At 47.1% G+C, this 22,381-nt stretch overlaps 1 protein-coding gene across 1 annotated transcript in view; it reads left to right on the forward strand.

Moving 5' to 3' along the window:
• Positions 1 to 22,381, forward strand: part of map4k5 (mitogen-activated protein kinase kinase kinase kinase 5) — a 110,867-nt gene that overhangs the window by 81,633 nt on the left and 6,853 nt on the right. Inside the window, exons 28-32 of the mRNA XM_071366817.1 lie at positions 10,917 to 11,020; positions 16,910 to 17,087; positions 17,591 to 17,659; positions 18,424 to 18,516; positions 18,835 to 18,905. Coding sequence (XP_071222918.1) covers positions 10,917 to 11,020; positions 16,910 to 17,087; positions 17,591 to 17,659; positions 18,424 to 18,516; positions 18,835 to 18,905 — 515 coding nt within the window. The remainder of the gene's footprint in view (positions 1 to 10,916; positions 11,021 to 16,909; positions 17,088 to 17,590; positions 17,660 to 18,423; positions 18,517 to 18,834; positions 18,906 to 22,381) is intronic.

The following is a 22,381-nucleotide window of genomic DNA, read 5'->3' on the forward strand; positions in this document are numbered from 1 at the left end:
TACCCCTCAACCACTAGTTCCTAGAGCAGCTGTACCCCTCAACCACTAGTTCCTAGAGCAGCTGTACCCCTCAACCACTGTCTAGTTCCTAGAGCAGCTGTACCCCTCAACCACTAGTTCCTAGAGCAGCTGTACCCCTCAACCACTAGTTCCTAGAGCAGCTGTACCCCTCAACCACTGTCTAGTTCCTAGAGCAGCTGTACCCCTCAACCACTGTCTAGTTCCTAGAGCAGCTGTACCCCTCAACCACTAGTTCCTAGAGCAGCTGTACCCCTCAACCACTAGTTCCTAGAGCAGCTGTACCCCTCAACCACTGTCTAGTTCCTAGAGCAGCTGTACCCCTCAACCACTAGTTCCTAGAGCAGCTGTACCCCTCAACCACTGTCTAGTTCCTAGAGCAGCTGTACCCCTCAACCACTGTCTAGTTCCTAGAGCAGCTGTACCCCTCAACCACTAGTTCCTAGAGCAGCTGTACCCCTCAACCACTAGTTCCTAGAGCAGCTGTACCCCTCAACCACTGTCTAGTTCCTAGAGCAGCTGTACCCCTCAACCACTGTCTAGTTCCTAGAGCAGCTGTACCCCTCAACCACTGTCTAGTTCCTAGAGCAGCTGTACCCCTCAACCACTAGTTCCTAGAGCAGCTGTACCCCTCAACCACTAGTTCCTAGAGCAGCTGTACCCCTCAACCACTGTCTAGTTCCTAGAGCAGCTGTACCCCTCAACCACTGTCTAGTTCCTAGAGCAGCTGTACCCTTCAACCACTGTCTAGTTCCTAGAGCAGCTGTACCCTTCAACCACTGTCTAGTTCCTAGAGCAGCTGTACCCCTCAACCACTGTCTAGTTCCTAGAGCAGCTGTACCCCTCAACCACTAGTTCCTAGAGCAGCTGTACCCCCTCAACCACTGTCTAGTTCCTAGAGCAGCTGTACCCCTCAACCACTGTCTAGTTCCTAGAGCAGCTGTACCCCTCAACCACTGTCTAGTTCCTAGAGCAGCTGTACCCTTCAACCACTGTCTAGTTCCTAGAGCAGCTGTACCCCTCAACCACTGTCTAGTTCCTAGAGCAGCTGTACCCTTCAACCACTGTCTAGTTCCTAGAGCAGCTGTACCCCTCAACCACTGTCTAGTTCCTAGAGCAGCTGTACCCTTCAACCACTGTCTAGTTCCTAGAGCAGCTGTACCCCTCAACCACTGTCTAGTTCCTAGAGCAGCTGTACCCCTCAACCACTGTCTAGTTCATAAAGCAGCTGTACCCTTCAACCACTGTCTAGTTCCTAGAGCAGCTGTACCCCTCAACCACTGTCTAGTTCCTAGAGCAGCTGTACCCTTCAACCACTGTCTAGTTCCTAGAGCAGCTGTACCCCTCAACCACTGTCTAGTTCCTAGAGCAGCTGTACCCCTCAACCACTGTCTAGTTCCTAGAGCAGCTGTACCCCTCAACCACTGTCTAGTTCCTAGAGCAGCTGTACCCCTCAACCACTAGTTCCTAGAGCAGCTGTACCCCTCAACCACTGTCTAGTTCCTAGAGCAGCTGTACCCCTCAACCACTGTCTAGTTCCTAGAGCAGCTGTACCCCTCAACCACTGTCTAGTTCCTAGAGCAGCTGTACCCTTCAACCACTGTCTAGTTCATAAAGCAGCTGTACCCTTCAACCACTGTCTAGTTCCTAGAGCAGCTGTACCCTTCAACCACTGTCTAGTTCCTAGAGCAGCTGTACCCCTCAACCACTGTCTAGTTCCTAGAGCAGCTGTACCCCTCAACCACTAGTTCCTAGAGCAGCTGTACCCCCTCAACCACTGTCTAGTTCCTAGAGCAGCTGTACCCCTCAACCACTGTCTAGTTCCTAGAGCAGCTGTACCCCTCAACCACTGTCTAGTTCCTAGAGCAGCTGTACCCCTCAACCACTGTCTAGTTCCTAGAGCAGCTGTACCCTTCAACCACTGTCTAGTTCCTAGAGCAGCTGTACCCCTCAACCACTGTCTAGTTCCTAGAGCAGCTGTACCCTTCAACCACTGTCTAGTTCCTAGAGCAGCTGTACCCCTCAACCACTGTCTAGTTCCTAGAGCAGCTGTACCCTTCAACCACTGTCTAGTTCCTAGAGCAGCTGTACCCCTCAACCACTGTCTAGTTCCTAGAGCAGCTGTACCCCTCAACCACTGTCTAGTTCATAAAGCAGCTGTACCCTTCAACCACTGTCTAGTTCCTAGAGCAGCTGTACCCCTCAACCACTGTCTAGTTCCTAGAGCAGCTGTACCCTTCAACCACTGTCTAGTTCCTAGAGCAGCTGTACCCCTCAACCACTGTCTAGTTCCTAGAGCAGCTGTACCCCTCAACCACTGTCTAGTTCCTAGAGCAGCTGTACCCCTCAACCACTGTCTAGTTCCTAGAGCAGCTGTACCCCTCAACCACTGTCTAGTTCCTAGAGCAGCTGTACCCCTCAACCACTAGTTCCTAGAGCAGCTGTACCCCTCAACCACTGTCTAGTTCCTAGAGCAGCTGTACCCCTCAACCACTAGTTCCTAGAGCAGCTGTACCCCTCAACCACTAGTTCCTAGAGCAGCTGTACCCCTCAACCACTAGTTCCTAGAGCAGCTGTACCCCTCAACCACTGTCTAGTTCCTAGAGCAGCTGTACCCCTCAACCACTAGTTCCTAGAGCAGCTGTACCCCTCAACCACTAGTTCCTAGAGCAGCTGTACCCCTCAACCACTGTCTAGTTCCTAGAGCAGCTGTACCCCTCAACCACTGTCTAGTTCCTAGAGCAGCTGTACCCCTCAACCACTAGTTCCTAGAGCAGCTGTACCCCTCAACCACTAGTTCCTAGAGCAGCTGTACCCCTCAACCACTGTCTAGTTCCTAGAGCAGCTGTACCCCTCAACCACTGTCTAGTTCCTAGAGCAGCTGTACCCCTCAACCACTAGTTCCTAGAGCAGCTGTACCCCTCAACCACTAGTTCCTAGAGCAGCTGTACCCCTCAACCACTAGTTCCTAGAGCAGCTGTACCCCTCAACCACTGTCTAGTTCCTAGAGCAGCTGTACCCCTCAACCACTGTCTAGTTCCTAGAGCAGCTGTACCCCTCAACCACTAGTTCCTAGAGCAGCTGTACCCCTCAACCACTAGTTCCTAGAGCAGCTGTACCCCTCAACCACTAGTTCCTAGAGCAGCTGTACCCCTCAACCACTGTCTAGTTCCTAGAGCAGCTGTACCCCTCAACCACTGTCTAGTTCCTAGAGCAGCTGTACCCTTCAACCACTGTCTAGTTCCTAGAGCAGCTGTACCCTTCAACCACTGTCTAGTTCCTAGAGCAGCTGTACCCCTCAACCACTGTCTAGTTCCTAGAGCAGCTGTACCCTTCAACCACTGTCTAGTTCCTAGAGCAGCTGTACCCCTCAACCACTGTCTAGTTCCTAGAGCAGCTGTACCCTTCAACCACTGTCTAGTTCCTAGAGCAGCTGTACCCCTCAACCACTGTCTAGTTCCTAGAGCAGCTGTACCCCTCAACCACTGTCTAGTTCATAAAGCAGCTGTACCCTTCAACCACTGTCTAGTTCCTAGAGCAGCTGTACCCCTCAACCACTGTCTAGTTCCTAGAGCAGCTGTACCCTTCAACCACTGTCTAGTTCCTAGAGCAGCTGTACCCCTCAACCACTGTCTAGTTCCTAGAGCAGCTGTACCCCTCAACCACTGTCTAGTTCCTAGAGCAGCTGTACCCCTCAACCACTGTCTAGTTCCTAGAGCAGCTGTACCCCTCAACCACTAGTTCCTAGAGCAGCTGTACCCCTCAACCACTGTCTAGTTCCTAGAGCAGCTGTACCCCTCAACCACTGTCTAGTTCCTAGAGCAGCTGTACCCCTCAACCACTGTCTAGTTCCTAGAGCAGCTGTACCCTTCAACCACTGTCTAGTTCATAAAGCAGCTGTACCCTTCAACCACTGTCTAGTTCCTAGAGCAGCTGTACCCTTCAACCACTGTCTAGTTCCTAGAGCAGCTGTACCCCTCAACCACTGTCTAGTTCCTAGAGCAGCTGTACCCCTCAACCACTAGTTCCTAGAGCAGCTGTACCCCCTCAACCACTGTCTAGTTCCTAGAGCAGCTGTACCCCTCAACCACTGTCTAGTTCCTAGAGCAGCTGTACCCCTCAACCACTGTCTAGTTCCTAGAGCAGCTGTACCCCTCAACCACTGTCTAGTTCCTAGAGCAGCTGTACCCTTCAACCACTGTCTAGTTCCTAGAGCAGCTGTACCCCTCAACCACTGTCTAGTTCCTAGAGCAGCTGTACCCTTCAACCACTGTCTAGTTCCTAGAGCAGCTGTACCCCTCAACCACTGTCTAGTTCCTAGAGCAGCTGTACCCTTCAACCACTGTCTAGTTCCTAGAGCAGCTGTACCCCTCAACCACTGTCTAGTTCCTAGAGCAGCTGTACCCCTCAACCACTGTCTAGTTCATAAAGCAGCTGTACCCTTCAACCACTGTCTAGTTCCTAGAGCAGCTGTACCCCTCAACCACTGTCTAGTTCCTAGAGCAGCTGTACCCTTCAACCACTGTCTAGTTCCTAGAGCAGCTGTACCCCTCAACCACTGTCTAGTTCCTAGAGCAGCTGTACCCCTCAACCACTGTCTAGTTCCTAGAGCAGCTGTACCCCTCAACCACTGTCTAGTTCCTAGAGCAGCTGTACCCCTCAACCACTAGTTCCTAGAGCAGCTGTACCCCTCAACCACTGTCTAGTTCCTAGAGCAGCTGTACCCCTCAACCACTAGTTCCTAGAGCAGCTGTACCCCTCAACCACTAGTTCCTAGAGCAGCTGTACCCCTCAACCACTAGTTCCTAGAGCAGCTGTACCCCTCAACCACTGTCTAGTTCCTAGAGCAGCTGTACCCCTCAACCACTAGTTCCTAGAGCAGCTGTACCCCTCAACCACTAGTTCCTAGAGCAGCTGTACCCCTCAACCACTGTCTAGTTCCTAGAGCAGCTGTACCCCTCAACCACTGTCTAGTTCCTAGAGCAGCTGTACCCCTCAACCACTAGTTCCTAGAGCAGCTGTACCCCTCAACCACTAGTTCCTAGAGCAGCTGTACCCCTCAACCACTGTCTAGTTCCTAGAGCAGCTGTACCCCTCAACCACTAGTTCCTAGAGCAGCTGTACCCCTCAACCACTGTCTAGTTCCTAGAGCAGCTGTACCCCTCAACCACTGTCTAGTTCCTAGAGCAGCTGTACCCCTCAACCACTAGTTCCTAGAGCAGCTGTACCCCTCAACCACTGTCTAGTTCCTAGAGCAGCTGTACCCCTCAACCACTGTCTAGTTCCTAGAGCAGCTGTACCCCTCAACCACTGTCTAGTTCCTAGAGCAGCTGTACCCCTCAACCACTAGTTCCTAGAGCAGCTGTACCCCTCAACCACTAGTTCCTAAAGCAGCTGTACCCCTCAACCACTAGTTCCTAGAGCAGCTGTACCCCTCAACCACTGTCTAGTTCCTAGAGCAGCTGTACCCCTCAACCACTGTCTAGTTCCTAGAGCAGCTGTACCCCTCAACCACTGTCTAGTTCCTAGAGCAGCTGTACCCCTCAACCACTGTCTAGTTCCTAGAGCAGCTGTACCCCTCAACCACTGTCTAGTTCCTAGAGCAGCTGTACCCCTCAACCACTAGTTCCTAGAGCAGCTGTACCCCTCAACCACTGTCTAGTTCCCAGAGCAGCTGTACCCCTCAACCACTGTCTAGTTCCCAGAGCAGCTGTACCCCTCAACCACTGTCTAGTTCCTAGAGCAGCTGTACCCCTCAACCACTGTCTAGTTCCTAGAGCAGCTGTACCCCTCAACCACTAGTTCCTAGAGCAGCTGTACCCCTCAACCACTAGTTCCTAGAGCAGCTGTACCCCTCAACCACTGTCTAGTTCCTAGAGCAGCTGTACCCCTCAACCACTGTCTAGTTCCTAGAGCAGCTGTACCCCTCAACCACTGTCTAGTTCCTAGAGCAGCTGTACCCCTCAACCACTGTCTAGTTCCTAGAGCAGCTGTACCCCTCAACCACTGTCTAGTTCCTAGAGCAGCTGTACCCCTCAACCACTGTCTAGTTCCTAGAGCAGCTGTACCCCTCAACCACTGTCTAGTTCCTAGAGCAGCTGTACCCCTCAACCACTGTCTAGTTCCTAGAGCAGCTGTACCCCTCAACCACTGTCTAGTTCCTAGAGCAGCTGTACCCCTCAACCACTGTCTAGTTCCTAGAGCAGCTGTACCCCTCAACCACTGTCTAGTTCCTAGAGCAGCTGTACCCCTCAACCACTGTCTAGTTCCTAGAGCAGCTGTACCCCTCAACCACTGTCTAGTTCCTAGAGCAGCTGTACCCCTCAACCACTAGTTCCTAGAGCAGCTGTACCCCTCAACCACTAGTTCCTAGAGCAGCTGTACCCCTCAACCACTAGTTCCTAGAGCAGCTGTACCCCTCAACCACTGTCTAGTTCCTAGAGCAGCTGTACCCCTCAACCACTGTCTAGTTCCTAGAGCAGCTGTACCCCTCAACCACTGTCTAGTTCCTAGAGCAGCTGTACCCCTCAACCACTGTCTAGTTCCTAGAGCAGCTGTACCCCTCAACCACTGTCTAGTTCCTAGAGCAGCTGTACCCCTCAACCACTGTCTAGTTCCTAGAGCAGCTGTACCCCTCAACCACTGTCTAGTTCCTAGAGCAGCTGTACCCCTCAACCACTGTCTAGTTCCTAGAGCAGCTGTACCCCTCAACCACTAGTTCCTAGAGCAGCTGTACCCCTCAACCACTAGTTCCTAGAGCAGCTGTACCCCCTCAACCACTAGTTCCTAGAGCAGCTGTACCCCCTCAACCACTGTCTAGTTCCTAGAGCAGCTGTACCCCCTCAACCACTGTCTAGTTCCTAGAGCAGCTGTACCCCTCAACCACTGTCTAGTTCCTAGAGCAGCTGTACCCTTCAACCACTTGTTCTTGTTACCTGTGGTCAGTTTAGACTAGACCAGAAACTCCCCGTCTTATTAAAAGTGAGAGAACCCATGCTGTTACCTCTCCTATCCTTTGACCTACCGTGTCCTTTTGTCTTTTATAATAATACAGTGGCAAGAATCCCTTTTGGAATTACCTGGATTTCTGCATAGATTGGTCATAACATTTGATCTGGTCTTCATCTAGGTCACAACACTAGACAAACACAGTCTGCTTAAACTAATAACACACAAACAATTATACGTTTTCATGTCTTTATTGAACATTCCGTGTAAACAGTCACAGTGCAGGGTGGGTAAAGTATGTGAACTCCTGGATTTAATAACTGGTTGACCCTCCTTTGGCAGCAATAACCTCAACCAAACGTTTTCTGTAGTTGTGGATCAGACCTGCTCAACGGTCAGGAGGAATTTAGGACCATTCCTCTTTACAAAACTGTTTCAGTTCAGCAATATTGTTGGGATGTCTGGTGTGAACTGTTCTCTTGAGGTCAGGCCACAGCATCTCAATCAGGTTGAGGTCAGGACTCTGACTGGGCCACTCCAGAAGGCGTATTTTCTTCTGTTGAAGCCATTCTGTTGTTGACTTCTGTGTTTTGAGTCGTTGTCCTGTTGCGTCACTCAACTTCTGTTGAGCTTCAATTGGCGGACAGGTAACCTTACATTCTCCTGCAAATTGTCTTGATAAACTTGGGAACTCATTTTTCCGTCGATGATAGCAAGCTGTCCAGGCCCTGAGGCAGCAAAGCAGCCCCAAACCATGATGCTCCCTCCACCATACTTTACAGTTGGGATGAGGTTTTGATGTTGGTGTGCTGTGCCTTTTTTTCTCCACAAATACAGTTGAAGTCAGAAGTAAACTTACCTACACTTAGGCTGGAGTCATTGAAACTTGTTTTTCAACCACTCCACACATTTCTTGTTAACAAACTATAGTTTTGGCAAGTCGGTTAGGACATCTACTTTGTGCATGACACAAGTAATTTCTTCAACAATTGTTTACAGACAGATTATTTCACTTATAATTCACTGTATCACAATTTCAGTGGGTCAGAAGTTTACATACACTAAGTTGACTGTGCCTTTTAAACAGCTTGAAAAATTCCAGAAAATGATGTCATGGCTTTAGAATGATGTCATGGCTTATGATAGGCTAATTGACATAATTTGAGTCAATTGGAGGTGTACCTGTGGATGTATTTCAAGGCCTACCTTCAAACTCAGTGCCTCTTTGCTTGACATCATGGAAAAATCAAAAGAAATCAGCCAAGACCTCAGAAAAACAATTGTAGACCTCCACAAGTCTGGTTCATCCTTGGGAGCAATTTCCAAACGCCTGAAGGTACCACATTCATCTGTACAAACAATAGTACGCAAGTATAAACACCATGGGACCATGCAGCTGCCATACTGCTCAGGAAGGAGACGCATTCTGTCTCCTAGAGATGAACGTACTTTGGTGCGAAAAGTGCAAATCAATCCCAGAACAACAGCAAAGGACCATGTGAAGATGCTGGAGGAAACAGGTACAAAAGTATCTGTATCCACAGTAAAACGAGTCCTATATCGACATAACCTGAAAGGCCGCTCAGCAAGGAAGAAGCCACTGCTCCAAAACCGCCACAGTCAGACTACGGTTTGCAACTGCACATGGGGACAAAGATCGTACTTTTCTGTTCTGATGAAACAAAAATAGAACTGTTTGGCCATAATGACCATCGTTCTGTTTGGAGGAAAAAGGGGGAGGCTTGCAAGCCGAAGAACACCATCCCAACCGTGATGCACGGGGGTGGCAGTATCATGTTGTGGGGGTGCTTTGCTGCAGGAGGGACTGGTGCACTTCACAAAATAGATGGCGTCATGAGGTAGGAAAATTATGTGGATAATTGAAGCAACATCTCAAGACATCAGTCAGGAAGTTAAAGCTTGGTCGCAAATGGGTCTTCCAAATGGACAATGACCCCAAGCATACTTCCAAAGTTGTGGCAAAATGGCTTCAGGACAACAAAGTCAAGGTATTGGAGTGGCCATCACAAAGCCCTGACCTCAATCCTATAGAAAATTTGTGGGCAGAACTGAAAAAGTGTGTGCGATCAAGGAGGCCTACAAACATGACTCAGTTACACCATCTCTGTCAGGAGGAATGGGTCAAAATTCACCCAACTTATTGTGGGAAGCATTTGACCCAAGCTAAACAATTTAAAGGCAATGCTACCAAATACTAATTGAGTGTATGTAAACTTCTGATCCACTGGGAATGTGATGAAAGATATGAAAGTTGAAATAAATCATTCTCTCTACTATTATTCTGACATTTCATATTCTTAATATAAAGTGGTGATCCTAACTGGCCTAAGACCTTTTTACTCGGATTAAATGTCAGGAATTGTGAAAATCTGAGTTTAAATGTAGTTGGCTAAGGTGTATGTAAACTTCCCACTTCAACTGTTGTGTTCCTTCCAAACAACACAACTTTAGTTTCATCTGTCCACAGAATATTTTGCCAGTTTCGCTGTGGAACATCCAGGTGCTCTTTTGCAAACTTCAGACTGAATGTTTTTTTTGGACAGCTGTGTCTTCTTCCGTGGTGTCCTCCCATGAACACCATTCTTGTTTAGTGTTTTACGTATCGTAGACTCGTCAACAGAGATGTTAGCATGTTCCAGAGATTTCTGTAAGTCTTTAGCTGACACTCTAGGATTCTTCTTAACCTCATTGAGCATTCTGCGCTGTGCTGTTGCAGTCATCTTTGCAGGACGGCCACTCCTAGGGATAGTAGCAACAGTGCTGAACTTTCTCCATTTATAGACCATTTGTCTTACCGTGGACTGATGAACATCAAGGCTTTTAGAGATACTTTTGTAACCCTTTCCAGCTTTATGCAAGTCAACAATTCTTCATCTTAGGTCTTCTGAGATCTCTTTTGTTCGAGGCATGGTTCACATTAGGCAATGCTTCTTGTGAATACCAAACTTTTGTGAGTGTTTTTTTATAGGGCAAGGCAGCTCTAACCAACATCTCCAATCTCGTCTCATTGATTGGACTCCAGGTTAGCTGACTCCTGACTCCAGGTTAGCTGACTCCTGACTCCAATTAGCTTTTGGAGAAGTCATTAGCCTAGGGGTTCACATACTTTTTCTAACCCTGCAGTGTGAATGTTTAAATTATGTATTCAATATAGACAAGAAAAGTACAATAATTTGTGTGTTATTAGTTTTAGCACACTGTGTTTGTCTATTGTTGTGACTAAGATGATCAGATCAAATTTTAAGACCAATTTATGCAGAAATTCAGGTAATTCCAAAGGGTTCTCACACTTTTTTTCTTGCCACTGTATACACTGAGTGTACAAAACATTAAGAACACCTTCCTAATATTGAGTTGCGTCCTCAGAACAGCCTCAATTCATCGGGGCAGGGACTCTACAAGGTGTCGAAAGCGTTCCACTGGGATGCTGGCCCATGTTGACTCCAATGCTTCTCACAGTTGTGTCAAGTTGTCTGGATGTCCTTTGGGTGGTGGACTGTTCTTGATACACACAGGAAACTGTTGAGTGTGATAAAAACCCAGCAGCGTTGCAGTTCTTGACACAAACCGGCGCGCCTGGCACCTACCATGCCTTGTTTGTTCAAAGGCACTTTAATATTTTGTCTTGTCTCTGAAAGGCACACATACACAATCCATGTCTCAAGGCTTTAAAATTCTTCTTTAACCTGCCTCCTCCCCTTCATCTACACCGATTGAAGTGGATTAAACAGGTGACATCAATAAGGGATCATAGCTTTCACCTGGATTCACCTAGTCAGTCTATGTCATGGAAAGAGCAGGTGTTCTTAATGTTTTGTCTACTCGGTATATATATGCCACTTCGCAGACACTGTGATTTAAAGTAACTTACAGTGTATTGAGTGCATGCATTATTTACAGTAATCACAAATCTCTCTCCCCTCTCACAGTGAGGAACCCCTATACGGGCCATAAGTACCTGTGTGGAGCGCTGCAGTCTGGGATAGTCCTGCTACAGTGGTACGAGCCTATGCAGAGGTTCATGCTCATCAAGGTCAGTCCCTCATCTAGTCTGACCCACCTGTAGTGAAATGGTCCCACCTGTAGTGAAATGGTCCCACCTGTAGTGAAATGGTCCCACCTGTAATGAAATGGTCCCACCTGTAGTTAAATGGTCCCACCTGTAGTGAAATGGTCCCACCTGTAGTGAAATGGTCCCACCTGTAGTGAAATGGTCCCGCCTGTAGTGAAATGGTCCCGCCTGTAGTTTAATGGTCCCGCCTGTAGTTTAATGGTCCCGCCTGTAGTTTAATGGTCCCGCCTGTAGTTAAATGGTCCCACCTGTAGTTAAATGTTCCCGCCTGTAGTTAAATGGTCCCGCCTGTAGTTAAATGGTCCCGCCTGTAGTTTAATGGTCCCGCCTGTAGTTTAATGGTCCCGCCTGTAGTTAAATGGTCCCGCCTGTAGTTAAATGGTCCCGCCTGTAGTTAAATGGTCCCGCCTGTAGTTTAATGGTCCCGCCTGTAGTTTAATGTTCCCGCCTGTAGTTTAATGGTCCCGCCTGTAGTTTAATGGTCCCGCCTGTAGTTTAATGGTCCCGCCTGTAGTTTAATGGTCCCGCCTGTAGTTTAATGGTTCCGCCTGTAGTTTAATGGTCCCGCCTGTAGTTAAATGGTCCCGCCTGTAGTTAAATGGTCCCACCTGTAGTTAAATGGTCCCACCAGGTGGAAAAGGTTCCAATAAATCAGACCTGGGCAGAAAATAGTTTTCAAATTCTCAAGGTAGTCGAATAGAGTTTAGTTAAAACTACAGTACCCTCCACTAATATTGGCATCCTTTAATGTTTATCTACTTGGTTTTTCATTTAAAATATTCACAAAAATGTAACCTTTTAATTGAAGTAAAATAATTGAAAAGAAGAAAATGTATTATCATAAAACCGATATTTTTCTCAAATGTGTGGCAGGTTGGATTTTTGTGAATATTTTCAATGAAAGACCAACAGCAAAGACATTTTTTGCACAGCCCTTTTTGCTAATATTTACCAAGGTCGCCAATATTAGTGGAGGGCATTGTAAAAGGTAACCTTTTTTCTTTGATATTCAAATACAGGTCTCAGAAAACCAAATAATACTTTCAAATATTTTGAATACCTCTCAGAAAACCAAATAATATTTGATAGCTGACAAATATTTGATGAAGAAACAAACTACAACCTTTAATTGATTTCTTCTAAATACAGTGCATTCGGAAAGTATTCAGACCCTTTGACTTCTTCTACATTTTGTTTTTTTCCCTTATCAATCTACACTATACCCCATAATGACAAAGCAAAAACAGGCTTTTAGACATTTTTGCAAATGTATTAAAAATAAAAAAATAAACTGTTTTCACATAAGTATTCAGACCCTTTACTCAGTACTTTGTTGAAGTACCTTTGGCAGCGATTACGGCCTCAAATCTTCTTGGGTTTGACGTTACAAGCTTGGCACACCTGTATTTGGGGAGTTTCTCCCATTCTTCTCTGCAGATCCTCTCAAGCTCTGTCAGGTTGGATGGGGAGCGTCGCTGCACAGCTATTTTCAAGTCTCTCCAGAGATGTTCGATCGGGTTCAAGTCTGGGCTCTGGCTGGGCCACTCAAGGACATTCAGAGACTTGTCCCGAAGCCACTCCTGTGTGTCAGTAACAACCACATCAACATTAAGGGACATAAGCAGCTGTGATGAGGGGGGTTTATTCTCCAGGTCTTTAACCGTTTCCCAGACCTTCTTGGGGTTAGACCCACAGAGAGATAACTGTTCCTTAAAGTAACTAACTTTGGCCTTCCGGATTCCCTGAGTGCACTTATTTCTCATTTGCCTGAACGAGAGCCAGTCCGCTTGAGTATACGTGTGACGAGCCTTTCGCCAAATGCAATTCTTTATGTGGAGTAACTCGGCAAGATCATGGTCGAACCAGGGGCTGAACCTGTTTTTAATTCTTATTTTCTTTATGGGGGCGTGTTTGTTAACCTCTCTGGGATATGTGGGACGCTAGCATCCAGTGAAAATGCAGAGCGCCAAATTCAAATAAATTACTATAAAAATGTAACTTTCATGAAATCACACATGCAATATACCAAATTAAAGCTACACTTGTTGTGAATCCAGCCAACGTGTCAGATTTCAGAAATGCTTTACGGGGAAAGCAAACGATGCTAATATCTGAGGATAGCAACCAAGCACACAAACACAGACCATCATATTTCAAGCCTCCCGGCGCGACACAAAACGCAGAAATAAAGATATAATTCATGCCTTACCTTTGACGAGCTTCTTCTGTTGGCACTCCAATATGTCCCATAAACATCACAAATGGTCCTTTTGTTCGATTAATTCCGTCTATATATCCAAAATGTCCATTTATTTGGCGCGTTTGATCCAGAAAAACACAGTTTCCAACTCCCGCAACATGACTACAAAAGTTACCTGTTAGCTTTGTCCAAACATTTCAAACTACTTCCTAATACAACTTAAGGTATTTTTTTACGTAAATAATCGATACAATTTAAGACGGGATATACTGTGTTTTATACCGGAGGAAAACAAAGTGTAGCGAGCCTCTAACAAAGAGTACACATCCCTCTAGCTTCGTTCTGAACAGTGTTACTTAATTTCTCAAAGGAAAAACCTCAAACAATTTCTAAAGACTGTTGACATCCAGTGGAAGCGATAGGAACTGCAAGAAAGTCGATTAGAAATCTGTATTCCCAATGAAAACCCATTGAAAAGAGAGTGACCTCAAAAAAACCTCAAACAATTCTGAATGGTTTGTCCTCGGGGTTTCGCCTACCAAATAAGTTCTGTTATAGTCACAGACATGATTCAAACAGTTTTAGAAACTTCAGAGTGTTTTCTATCCAAATCTACTAATAATATGCATGTCTTAGCTTCTGGGCCTGAGTAGGAGGAAGTTTAATTTGGGCAATGCTGCCCCCTATCCTAGAGAAGTTAACAATACCACTGAAAATACAAAAAAAGAAGGTCCAAGCGGTTTCGACAGAGGGGATCAAGCTGATTCTATACCAATTTACGAAGGAAGGCTTGCTCATAAAAGTTTTTTAGCAAGCGTCTATGACAAATCAGGACCTGTCATTTCACTGAGCAGCCATTACAAACACAGGCTGTAAAACAGTGATCACTAAGGCCATTACAGAAAACACCAGACTGATACCTATCAGGATTATTTGTGAGGATAACATCAAGGAGAGTAGCCTTTTCTGGGTGTTTGGAGTCATACCTTGTGGGATTGGTGATACTCTGAGAAAGATTTAGAGAGTCCCATTGCTTTAGGACTTGGTCAGGTGGTTTAAGCATGTCACCTAGCAGGACAAATTCAGACTTAGAGTAAGGGGCCAGGAGAGAGCTTAGGGCAGGTAGGGTACAGGCCGGTGCTGATGGAGGACGATAGCACCCAGCAACAGTCAACAAAGAGCTATTTGAAAGTTTAATGCTTATAACCAGCAAATCAAATAGTTTGGGGACAGACTTGGTGGAGACAACCGAGCACTGAAGGTGTTCCTCCACTCTTTCTTAACCACGTCTCAGTACTGACCAACACATCTGGATTGGAGCTGTGAATCTACACTTTCAATTGATCCATTTTAGGTAATAAGCTTCTAGTGTTGACGTGCAGGAAACCCAGGCTTTTACGAGAGCAGAAATCAGTGAAGCAGATATCAGAGCACAAGTCAGAATTGGGGCTAGCAACAGTAGATGGGCCAGGGTGTACATGGACATTTCCAGATATCAACAACAGTAATACAATCAGGGCACGGCAGAGGACAGGGAAAGCTCTGCAGTGCTGATTTATGACATCTGAATGTGCATCAGATGACAACAAGATCATATTGTACAGCAATTTCATCAGGTAACATGAATATAAAGCCAGCGAGAGGTGGTTAGAACAGGATGGGAGCCCAAGAGTCTGTGTAACCAATAGAGAGTCAGAGTCCCAAGTGTGGGAGCAAACATACTCTGTCCCACGGTTGGGTAAAGAAAGTTTGTAGTCAACAAAGCATGCAGGAGTTATGAGGCAAATAGCAAAATGCACAACAACAAAATTATATATATATAGCGACTTGGGGCCAGCCATTGTAAGTTCAGAGTCACTAGCCCCAACAGTGTGTGTGTGCTGGAGGAGAGCGAAAGGTCGGGAGAGAGGGGGGAGTGTGGTGGGGGTACCTGTACCAGACAGGGGGAGACAGGCCAGGGAGAGAGGGGGGAGTGTGGTGGGGGTACCTGTACCAGACAGGGGGAGACAGGCCAGGGAGAGAGGGGGGAGTGTGGTGGGGGTACCTGCACCAGACAGGGGGAGACAGGCCAGGGAGAGAGGGGGGAGTGTGGTGGAGGTACCTGCACCGGACAGGGGGAGACAGACCAGGGAGAGAGGGGGGAGTGTGGTGGGGGTACCTGCACCAGACAGGGGGAGACAGGCCAAGGCAGACAGTGAACAGAGAGGGGGGAGTGTGGTGGGGGTACCTGCACCAGACAGGGGGAGACAGGCCAGGGAGAGAGGGGGAGTGTGGTGGGGTTACCTGCACCAGACAGGGGGAGACAGAGAGGGGGGAGTGTGGTGGGGGTACCTGCACCAGACAGGGGGAGACAGGCCAGGGAGAGAGGGGGGAGTGTGGTGGGGTTACCTGTACCAGACAGGGGGAGACAGGCCAGGGAGAGAGGGGGGAGTGTGGTGGAGGTACCTGCACCGGACAGGGGGAGACAGACCAGGGAGAGAGGGGGGAGTGTGGTGGAGGTACCTGCACCGGACAGGGGGAGACAGACCAGGGAGAGAGGGGGGAGTGTGGTGGGGGTACCTGCACCAGACAGGGGGAGACAGGCCAGGGCAGACAGTGAACAGAGAGGGGGGAGTGTGGTGGGGGTACCTGCACCAGACAGGGGGAGACAGGCCAGGGAGAGAGGGGGGAGTGTGGTGGGGTTACCTGCACCAGACAGGGGGAGACAGGCCAGGGAGAGAGGGGGAGTGTGGTGGGGTTACCTGCACCAGACAGGGGGAGACAACCAGATCAGACGATGAACAGATAGCCAGGTGGAATCCAAGCAGCAGTGCAGCGGGTGTCACACCCAGCTTTTATTTCTGGAGTCAGATTTCTTGTAGAAAATGCCAGTGAATGGTCTCTGAACAGCAGGAGGGGACTTCAGAGGACACTTCAAAGACTCCTGACACTTGTTGGGCCCAAAGGCCTTTTACTTCACACCTTAGTGCTAATTGAATTTGTATCTGGCTCAGTTCCAGGTTGGAACGGTGTCCTCAGGTCTCTGCTGTTTGTTGGCTAGAGCACCCTCCGTATAGCTTGGGAAAATACAACAGGAAGCAGTAATCTCTCTGGTTAATTTTGGTCAAAATTAGGTTGTAGGTTTGGAGTTTTGATCTGGACCCTCAGATCTGTATGCAAATATATATATATTTTTTAATATTAATGTTTGGGGATTTGTATTCAAATAGTTGTAGTCACCTCCAAAGGAACTATTTGTTCCCCCTGAAAAAGTAATTTCCCACAAAGCAGAGTTACAACTAGTTATCCCAGATGTCTACAGTAGGTTGTACTCTGTGAACAGCAGCATTGGTTTCATGCGGTCATAAATCATATTGTAGAAGGATTCCTTAGAACCAAACACATACGCTATGTTCCATTCAGGATTCCTTAGAACCAAACACATACGCTATGTTCCATTCAGCTAACTTCCATGCTCAGGAGCAGGCTAATGGAGAAGGAGAATGGAGCAGGAAAATTTGACTTCTCTGCCTAGAAAATTGCTATAGCATCCATATTATTTAGTTTACAAAACTGCCTGGCATACTGTTGTATTATAACACTTTACCACCTCAGCATTACTTCCAGAGACCCTCACCCCCCCCCCCCCCTCTCTCTCTTTTGTCCCTCAGCACTTTGACTTCCCTCTGCCCAGCCCTCTGAAGGTGTTTGAGATGTTGGTGGTTCCAGAGCAGGAATACCCCATGGTGTGTATAGCGGTCAGCCAGGCCACGGAGCCAGGCCAGGTGGTCCGCTTTGAGACCATCAACCTCAACTCCTGCTCTTCCTGGTTCACTGAGATGGGAACAAGTAAGGAACAAACGCACACTACACAGAGACTATCGTCCTCAACTCTGGCGCCTCCTGAGTGGTATGCTACGAAGCTAGCTAGATCTACGCAGAGACTATCGTCCTCAACTCAGCCTCCTCCTGAGTGGTACGCTACGAAGCTAGCTAGATCTACACAGAGACTATCGTCCTCAACTCTGGCTACTCCTGAGTGGTACGCTACGAAGCTAGCTAGATCTACACAGAGACTATCGTCCTCAACTCTGGCTCCTCCTGGTTCACTGAGATGGGATCAATAGGCACCATACGGAAGAAAACGGACACTTGGAGGGACTATCTAGACTACCTGAAAATGCTCATTTTCATTTTCTGTTGCAAAGCATGTCATTTTAAAACAGTTGAACACAACCCTAGATTCATACTGTATGTACACATTGAAACACATCCTACTATGTTGCTCTATTCCTGGATTCCAGTAGGGATATCTTTATGGTAACCATTATTTTCTGTGTGTCTTCCCTTAGCTGGTCAAGCAGTGGATGCCATCCATGTGACCCAGCTGGAGAGGGACACAGTGCTCGTGTGCCTGGACAGTAAGTATGACCTCTGACCTCAAACGTCTGACCCCCACAGAGATGACTTCCTGCACTTTGTTTGCATCCCAAATGGCACCCTATTCCCTATGTAGTGCACTACTTTTAACCAGGGCCCATAGGGCTGGTAGTGCACTACTTTTGACCAGGGCCCATAGGGAAGTGCACTACATAGGTAATAGTGAGACATTTGGGACTCCAGTTCAGTCGAGCTAGTCCTGCACTGAGAAAGTAGACATGATGCTAATTGTTTGCCCTTCAGTCATTATTTCATTTATTTAACCAGGAAAAAGACCCTTGAGTTTAGAAACCTCTTTTTTTTTCGAGGGGGACCTGGCAAGAGGTCAGCAGGAAGTTGTCAGTGTCTCCTCTACCAGAGCTTTAATCTCAGACAGCGACACCCTCTCCTCTAGTTTTAGTCTCCTCTACCAGAGCTTTAATCTCAGACAGCGACACCCTCTCCTCTAGTTTTAGTCTCCTCTACCAGAGCTTTAATCTCAGACAGCGACACCCTCTCCTCTAGTTTTAGTCTCCTCTACCAGAGCTTTAATCTCAGACAGCGACACCCTCTCCTCTAGTTGTAGTCTTTTACAGCTCACCGAGCATTATTAGGACAGTTATCTTTTACCCATTTCAGGAACCGTGAAACATCGTAGCAGCTGAGAACGAACACTACGTTTGTGATGTCCTTGTAAGTGAGGATCTGCTTTTTTTTTTATCCGGCCACTATTCAAAAAGCTCTCTCCTATTTTTTATTTTTCTAGAAAATCTAAAGATCGTGAACCTCATGGGAAGATTAAAGTCTAACAAGAAGCTAGCCTCAGAGCTCAGCTTTGACTTCGCCATCGGATCCGTTGGTAAGATTACCTCTTAATATTATTCACCTACGATTTCAATGTTAGAGTTGAGCTTCTAGGGGCTAACTTCAGTGTTTTATAATAGAGTTATGGTTTCCCCTGTGTTCACATCCCACTACCCTTCAATACTATGCATCCTTGTTAATGTCAACGTCGACCATTGTATATTAATGTGTACGATGATTGCCGATTATCCTCCCTGTCGTATAACATTCCTCTCCCTTCTCCTCCAGTGACGTGTTCTACTTTTTATAATATAATAAACTGTGTAATAATAATATGTATGATAACTGACGTCCCCCTCTCCTCGTGCTCCAGTGTGCCTTCAGGACAGTGTTCTGGCCTTCTGGAAGCACGGCATGCAGGGAAAGAGCTTCAAGTCCAACGAGGTAGGTGTTACCGTGGTAACAAAACCATTCAGTCACGTCACCTGTAACCATACTGTCACACTCTAGACATGCTACACATTGTCAATCAAACTGAATCTAAATATGATTATGGCTTGGTGGCTGTAACAAAACCTGACTATAATACAGTCAGGTCTATACAGGAGGGGGATTGGGAAGACACCAGTCAGATCTATACAGGAGGGGGATTGGGAAGACACCAGTCAGATCTATACAGGAGGGGGATTGGAAAGGCACCAGTCAGATCTATACAGGAGGAGGATTGGAAAGGCACCAGTCAGATCTATACAGGAGGGGGATTGGAAAGGCACCAGTCAGATCTATACAGGAGGGGGATTGGAAAGGCACCAGTCAGATCTATACAGGAGGGGGATTGGAAAGGCACCAGTCAGGTCTATACAGGAGGGGGATTGGAAAGGCACCAGTCAGATCTATACAGGAGGGGGATTGGAAAGGCACCAGTCAGGTCTATACAGGAGGGGGATTGGAAAGGCACCAGTCAGATCTATACAGGAGGGGGATTGGAAAGGCACCAGTCAGGTCTATACAGGAGGAGGATTGGAAAGGCACCAGTCAGGTCTATACAGGAGGAGGATTGGAAAGGCGATTGGAAAGGGGGAGGTGCTTGTAACTTCAGTAGGTTACAGCTGTTTCTGAGGGGGAGGGGCTTGTAACGTCAGTAGGTTACAGCTGTTTCTGAGGGGGAGGGGCTTGTAACTTCAGTAGGTTACTGCTGTTTCTGAGGGGGAGGGGCTTGTAACTTCAGTAGGTTACAGCTGTTTCTGAGGGGGAGGGGCTTGTAACGTCACAGCTGTTTCTGAGGGGGAGGGGCTTGTAACTTCAGTAGGTTACAGCTGTTTCTGAGGGGGAGGGGCTTGTAACGTCAGTCGGTTACAGCTGTTACAGAGGGGGAGGGGCTTGTACCGTCAGTAGGTCACATCTGTTACAGAGGGGGATGGGCTTGTAACGACAGTAGGTTACAGCTGTTTCTGAGGGGGAGGGGCATGTAACGTCAGTAGGTTACAGCTGTTTCTGAGGGGGAGGGGCTTGTAACGTCACAGCTGTTTCTGAGGGGGAGGGGCTTGTAACTTCAGTAGGTTACAGCTGTTTCTGAGGGGGAGGGGCTTGTAACGTCAGTCGGTTACAGCTGTTACAGAGGGGGAGGGGCTTGTACCGTCAGTAGGTCACATCTGTTACAGAGGGGGATGGGCTTGTAACGACAGTAGGTTACAGCTGTTTCTGAGGGGGAGGGGCAGGTATCCTACACACAAACTGGCAAAGATTTCCAGCTGGTTCCAACCCCTAGTCCATGTTGACATAATTATCAGTTGTTTTCCCAGACTGAGGAACTAGCACGTGGTTAGCTACTAGCTAGGTGTTGGCTGTCTCCAGGGAAGTGTGGTAGTGTGTGTACTCCTGTCTCTGTGGTAGTGTGTATACTCCTGTCTCTGTGGTAGTGTGTATACTTATGTGGTAGTGTGTATACTCTGGTCTCTGTGGTAGTGTGTATACTTATGTGGTAGTGTGTATACTCCGGTCTCTGTGGTAGTGTGTATACTCCTGTCTCTGTGGTAGTGTGTATACTCCTGTCTCTGTGGTAGTGTGTATACTCCGGTCTCTGTGGTAGTGTGTGTACTCCGGTCTCTGTGGTAGTGTGCGTACTCCGGTCTCTGTGGTAGTGTGCGTACTCCGGTCTCTGTGGTAGTGTGCGTACTCCGGTCTCTGTGGTAGTGTGTGTACTCCTGTATCTGTGGTAGTGTGTATACTTCTGTGGTACAAACAAAGTGTGTTTTTTACATTCATTGATAATGACAATAGTTCCTCAATGTATTTTTTTAAAATCTATCCAGCTCTTTCCCTTTCGATAACCACTCAGCATGAAAGGGGAAAATGTAATACTCTGTTCCAGTGGAAACGTCATAGTATAGGCCTTCCTGATTGCTTCTTCTCAGTGCTTGACTTAGGCTGAAATAGGTTCCGGTACTCGTTTTGGGTGCTGGTACTGTTTATATTTAGGTGCAGGAGCTCCACAGTACTTTTTGAGGTCAAGCAGTAGAACACTTGAGGTGCTGGTACTCTGCTCCGGTCAGCTCCTGCCCAAGTCTAACACTGCTTCTTATCCCTTGCCCAAATATCCTACAGATGTGTTTGTCCTGAGCTCACTGGGACAGGAAATATTTGAATGGGCCCAGAATATTTTATACAATGTTGCAAAGGACCCAAGTTAATAGTTGACACAATGTTTCCAGTTGGTTGCAGACAGGCCATGCATAGCCAATGTGATTTATAAGATAATTATTTTCAGCAGGAGATTTTCTACCTGCAGGCTGCTATGTTTTTATTTGTTGGCTTTTATGTTGACTATTTTTACATAGATGGTAATAGAAGTTACTTTTTAGGTTTATCGTTTTCGTTTGGATATCATTTTGATTAACCACGTGACAATGATTTTGAGATACGAATACTTTATTATAAATTAAATGAAACTTTCATGAAAATGTGCATATAAAAACCATAACTGGCACGCAGATCGGTAGAAATGGGAAGATAAATTGTCATTCCACATGAGAAAGGTAGCCGATTCCTCGTGTTGCCTATTACCGGCAACTTCAGGAGAGTAATGGCAGAATCTGCAAAAGCCAGCAGGAAGGAGCGGGGAGGAAAATAGTTGGGTTAGAGTTTTTAATTTTTGGGGTTATCTAGATTTCTGGCGCCCTCTTGAGGCATTCTGTCTTACTTCATCAAACCGTAAGCTTAAAGCATCAGACAAGCTCCAATGCACATAGTCAATTTTATTAAAACACATATGGTGTGTCTATATATGGAAAAATACACGTTTAAAAAAAAATGTCGACCAATACATACATTTTTTGTTGTTGTCAGACAGCCCTAGATCAGATAACTGCGTACTAGGAGGCATGACCGCCAGTGACACCTGCTAGGTGTGACTTCTTAGCCGGACAGAGACCCCTCTGGTTAGGGTTACCCGGGGTCCTGATGACGACGAGAACAAAGCCTTTAGGTGGCTAGGGAGGTACTCGCTGAAGCGATCAGCCTACCAGGCATCATATCAATAGACTAAATGTCCTGTCCCCCCCTTCACTGCCTTCCTTCAAGGAGGCTTTTCAACAGAATCATACAGGAGACAGAGCGGATGAATAATTGAACAGCTCACCTTCACCCTTCTGTTCTGCAGCTGTTTCATTTTCGGATGAACATGAATACTGCATGGTATCTGACATTTTGACAGGCTAACGTGTTGTGCTCCAGCCTGGCACACACACACACACACACACACACACACACACACACACACACACACACACACTGTAACGCTGGGCTGAGCCCTCAGCCAACACACACAGCCTCGTTTCAGCTCAGTCATACACGTGTGTGTGTGTGTGTGTGTGTGTGTGTGTGTGTGTGTGTGTGTGTGTGTGTGTGTGTGTGTGTGTGTG

Source organism: Salvelinus alpinus, chromosome 25 (assembly GCF_045679555.1).
Source record: "Salvelinus alpinus chromosome 25, SLU_Salpinus.1, whole genome shotgun sequence".
NCBI classification, from domain to species: Eukaryota; Metazoa; Chordata; class Actinopteri; order Salmoniformes; family Salmonidae; genus Salvelinus; species Salvelinus alpinus.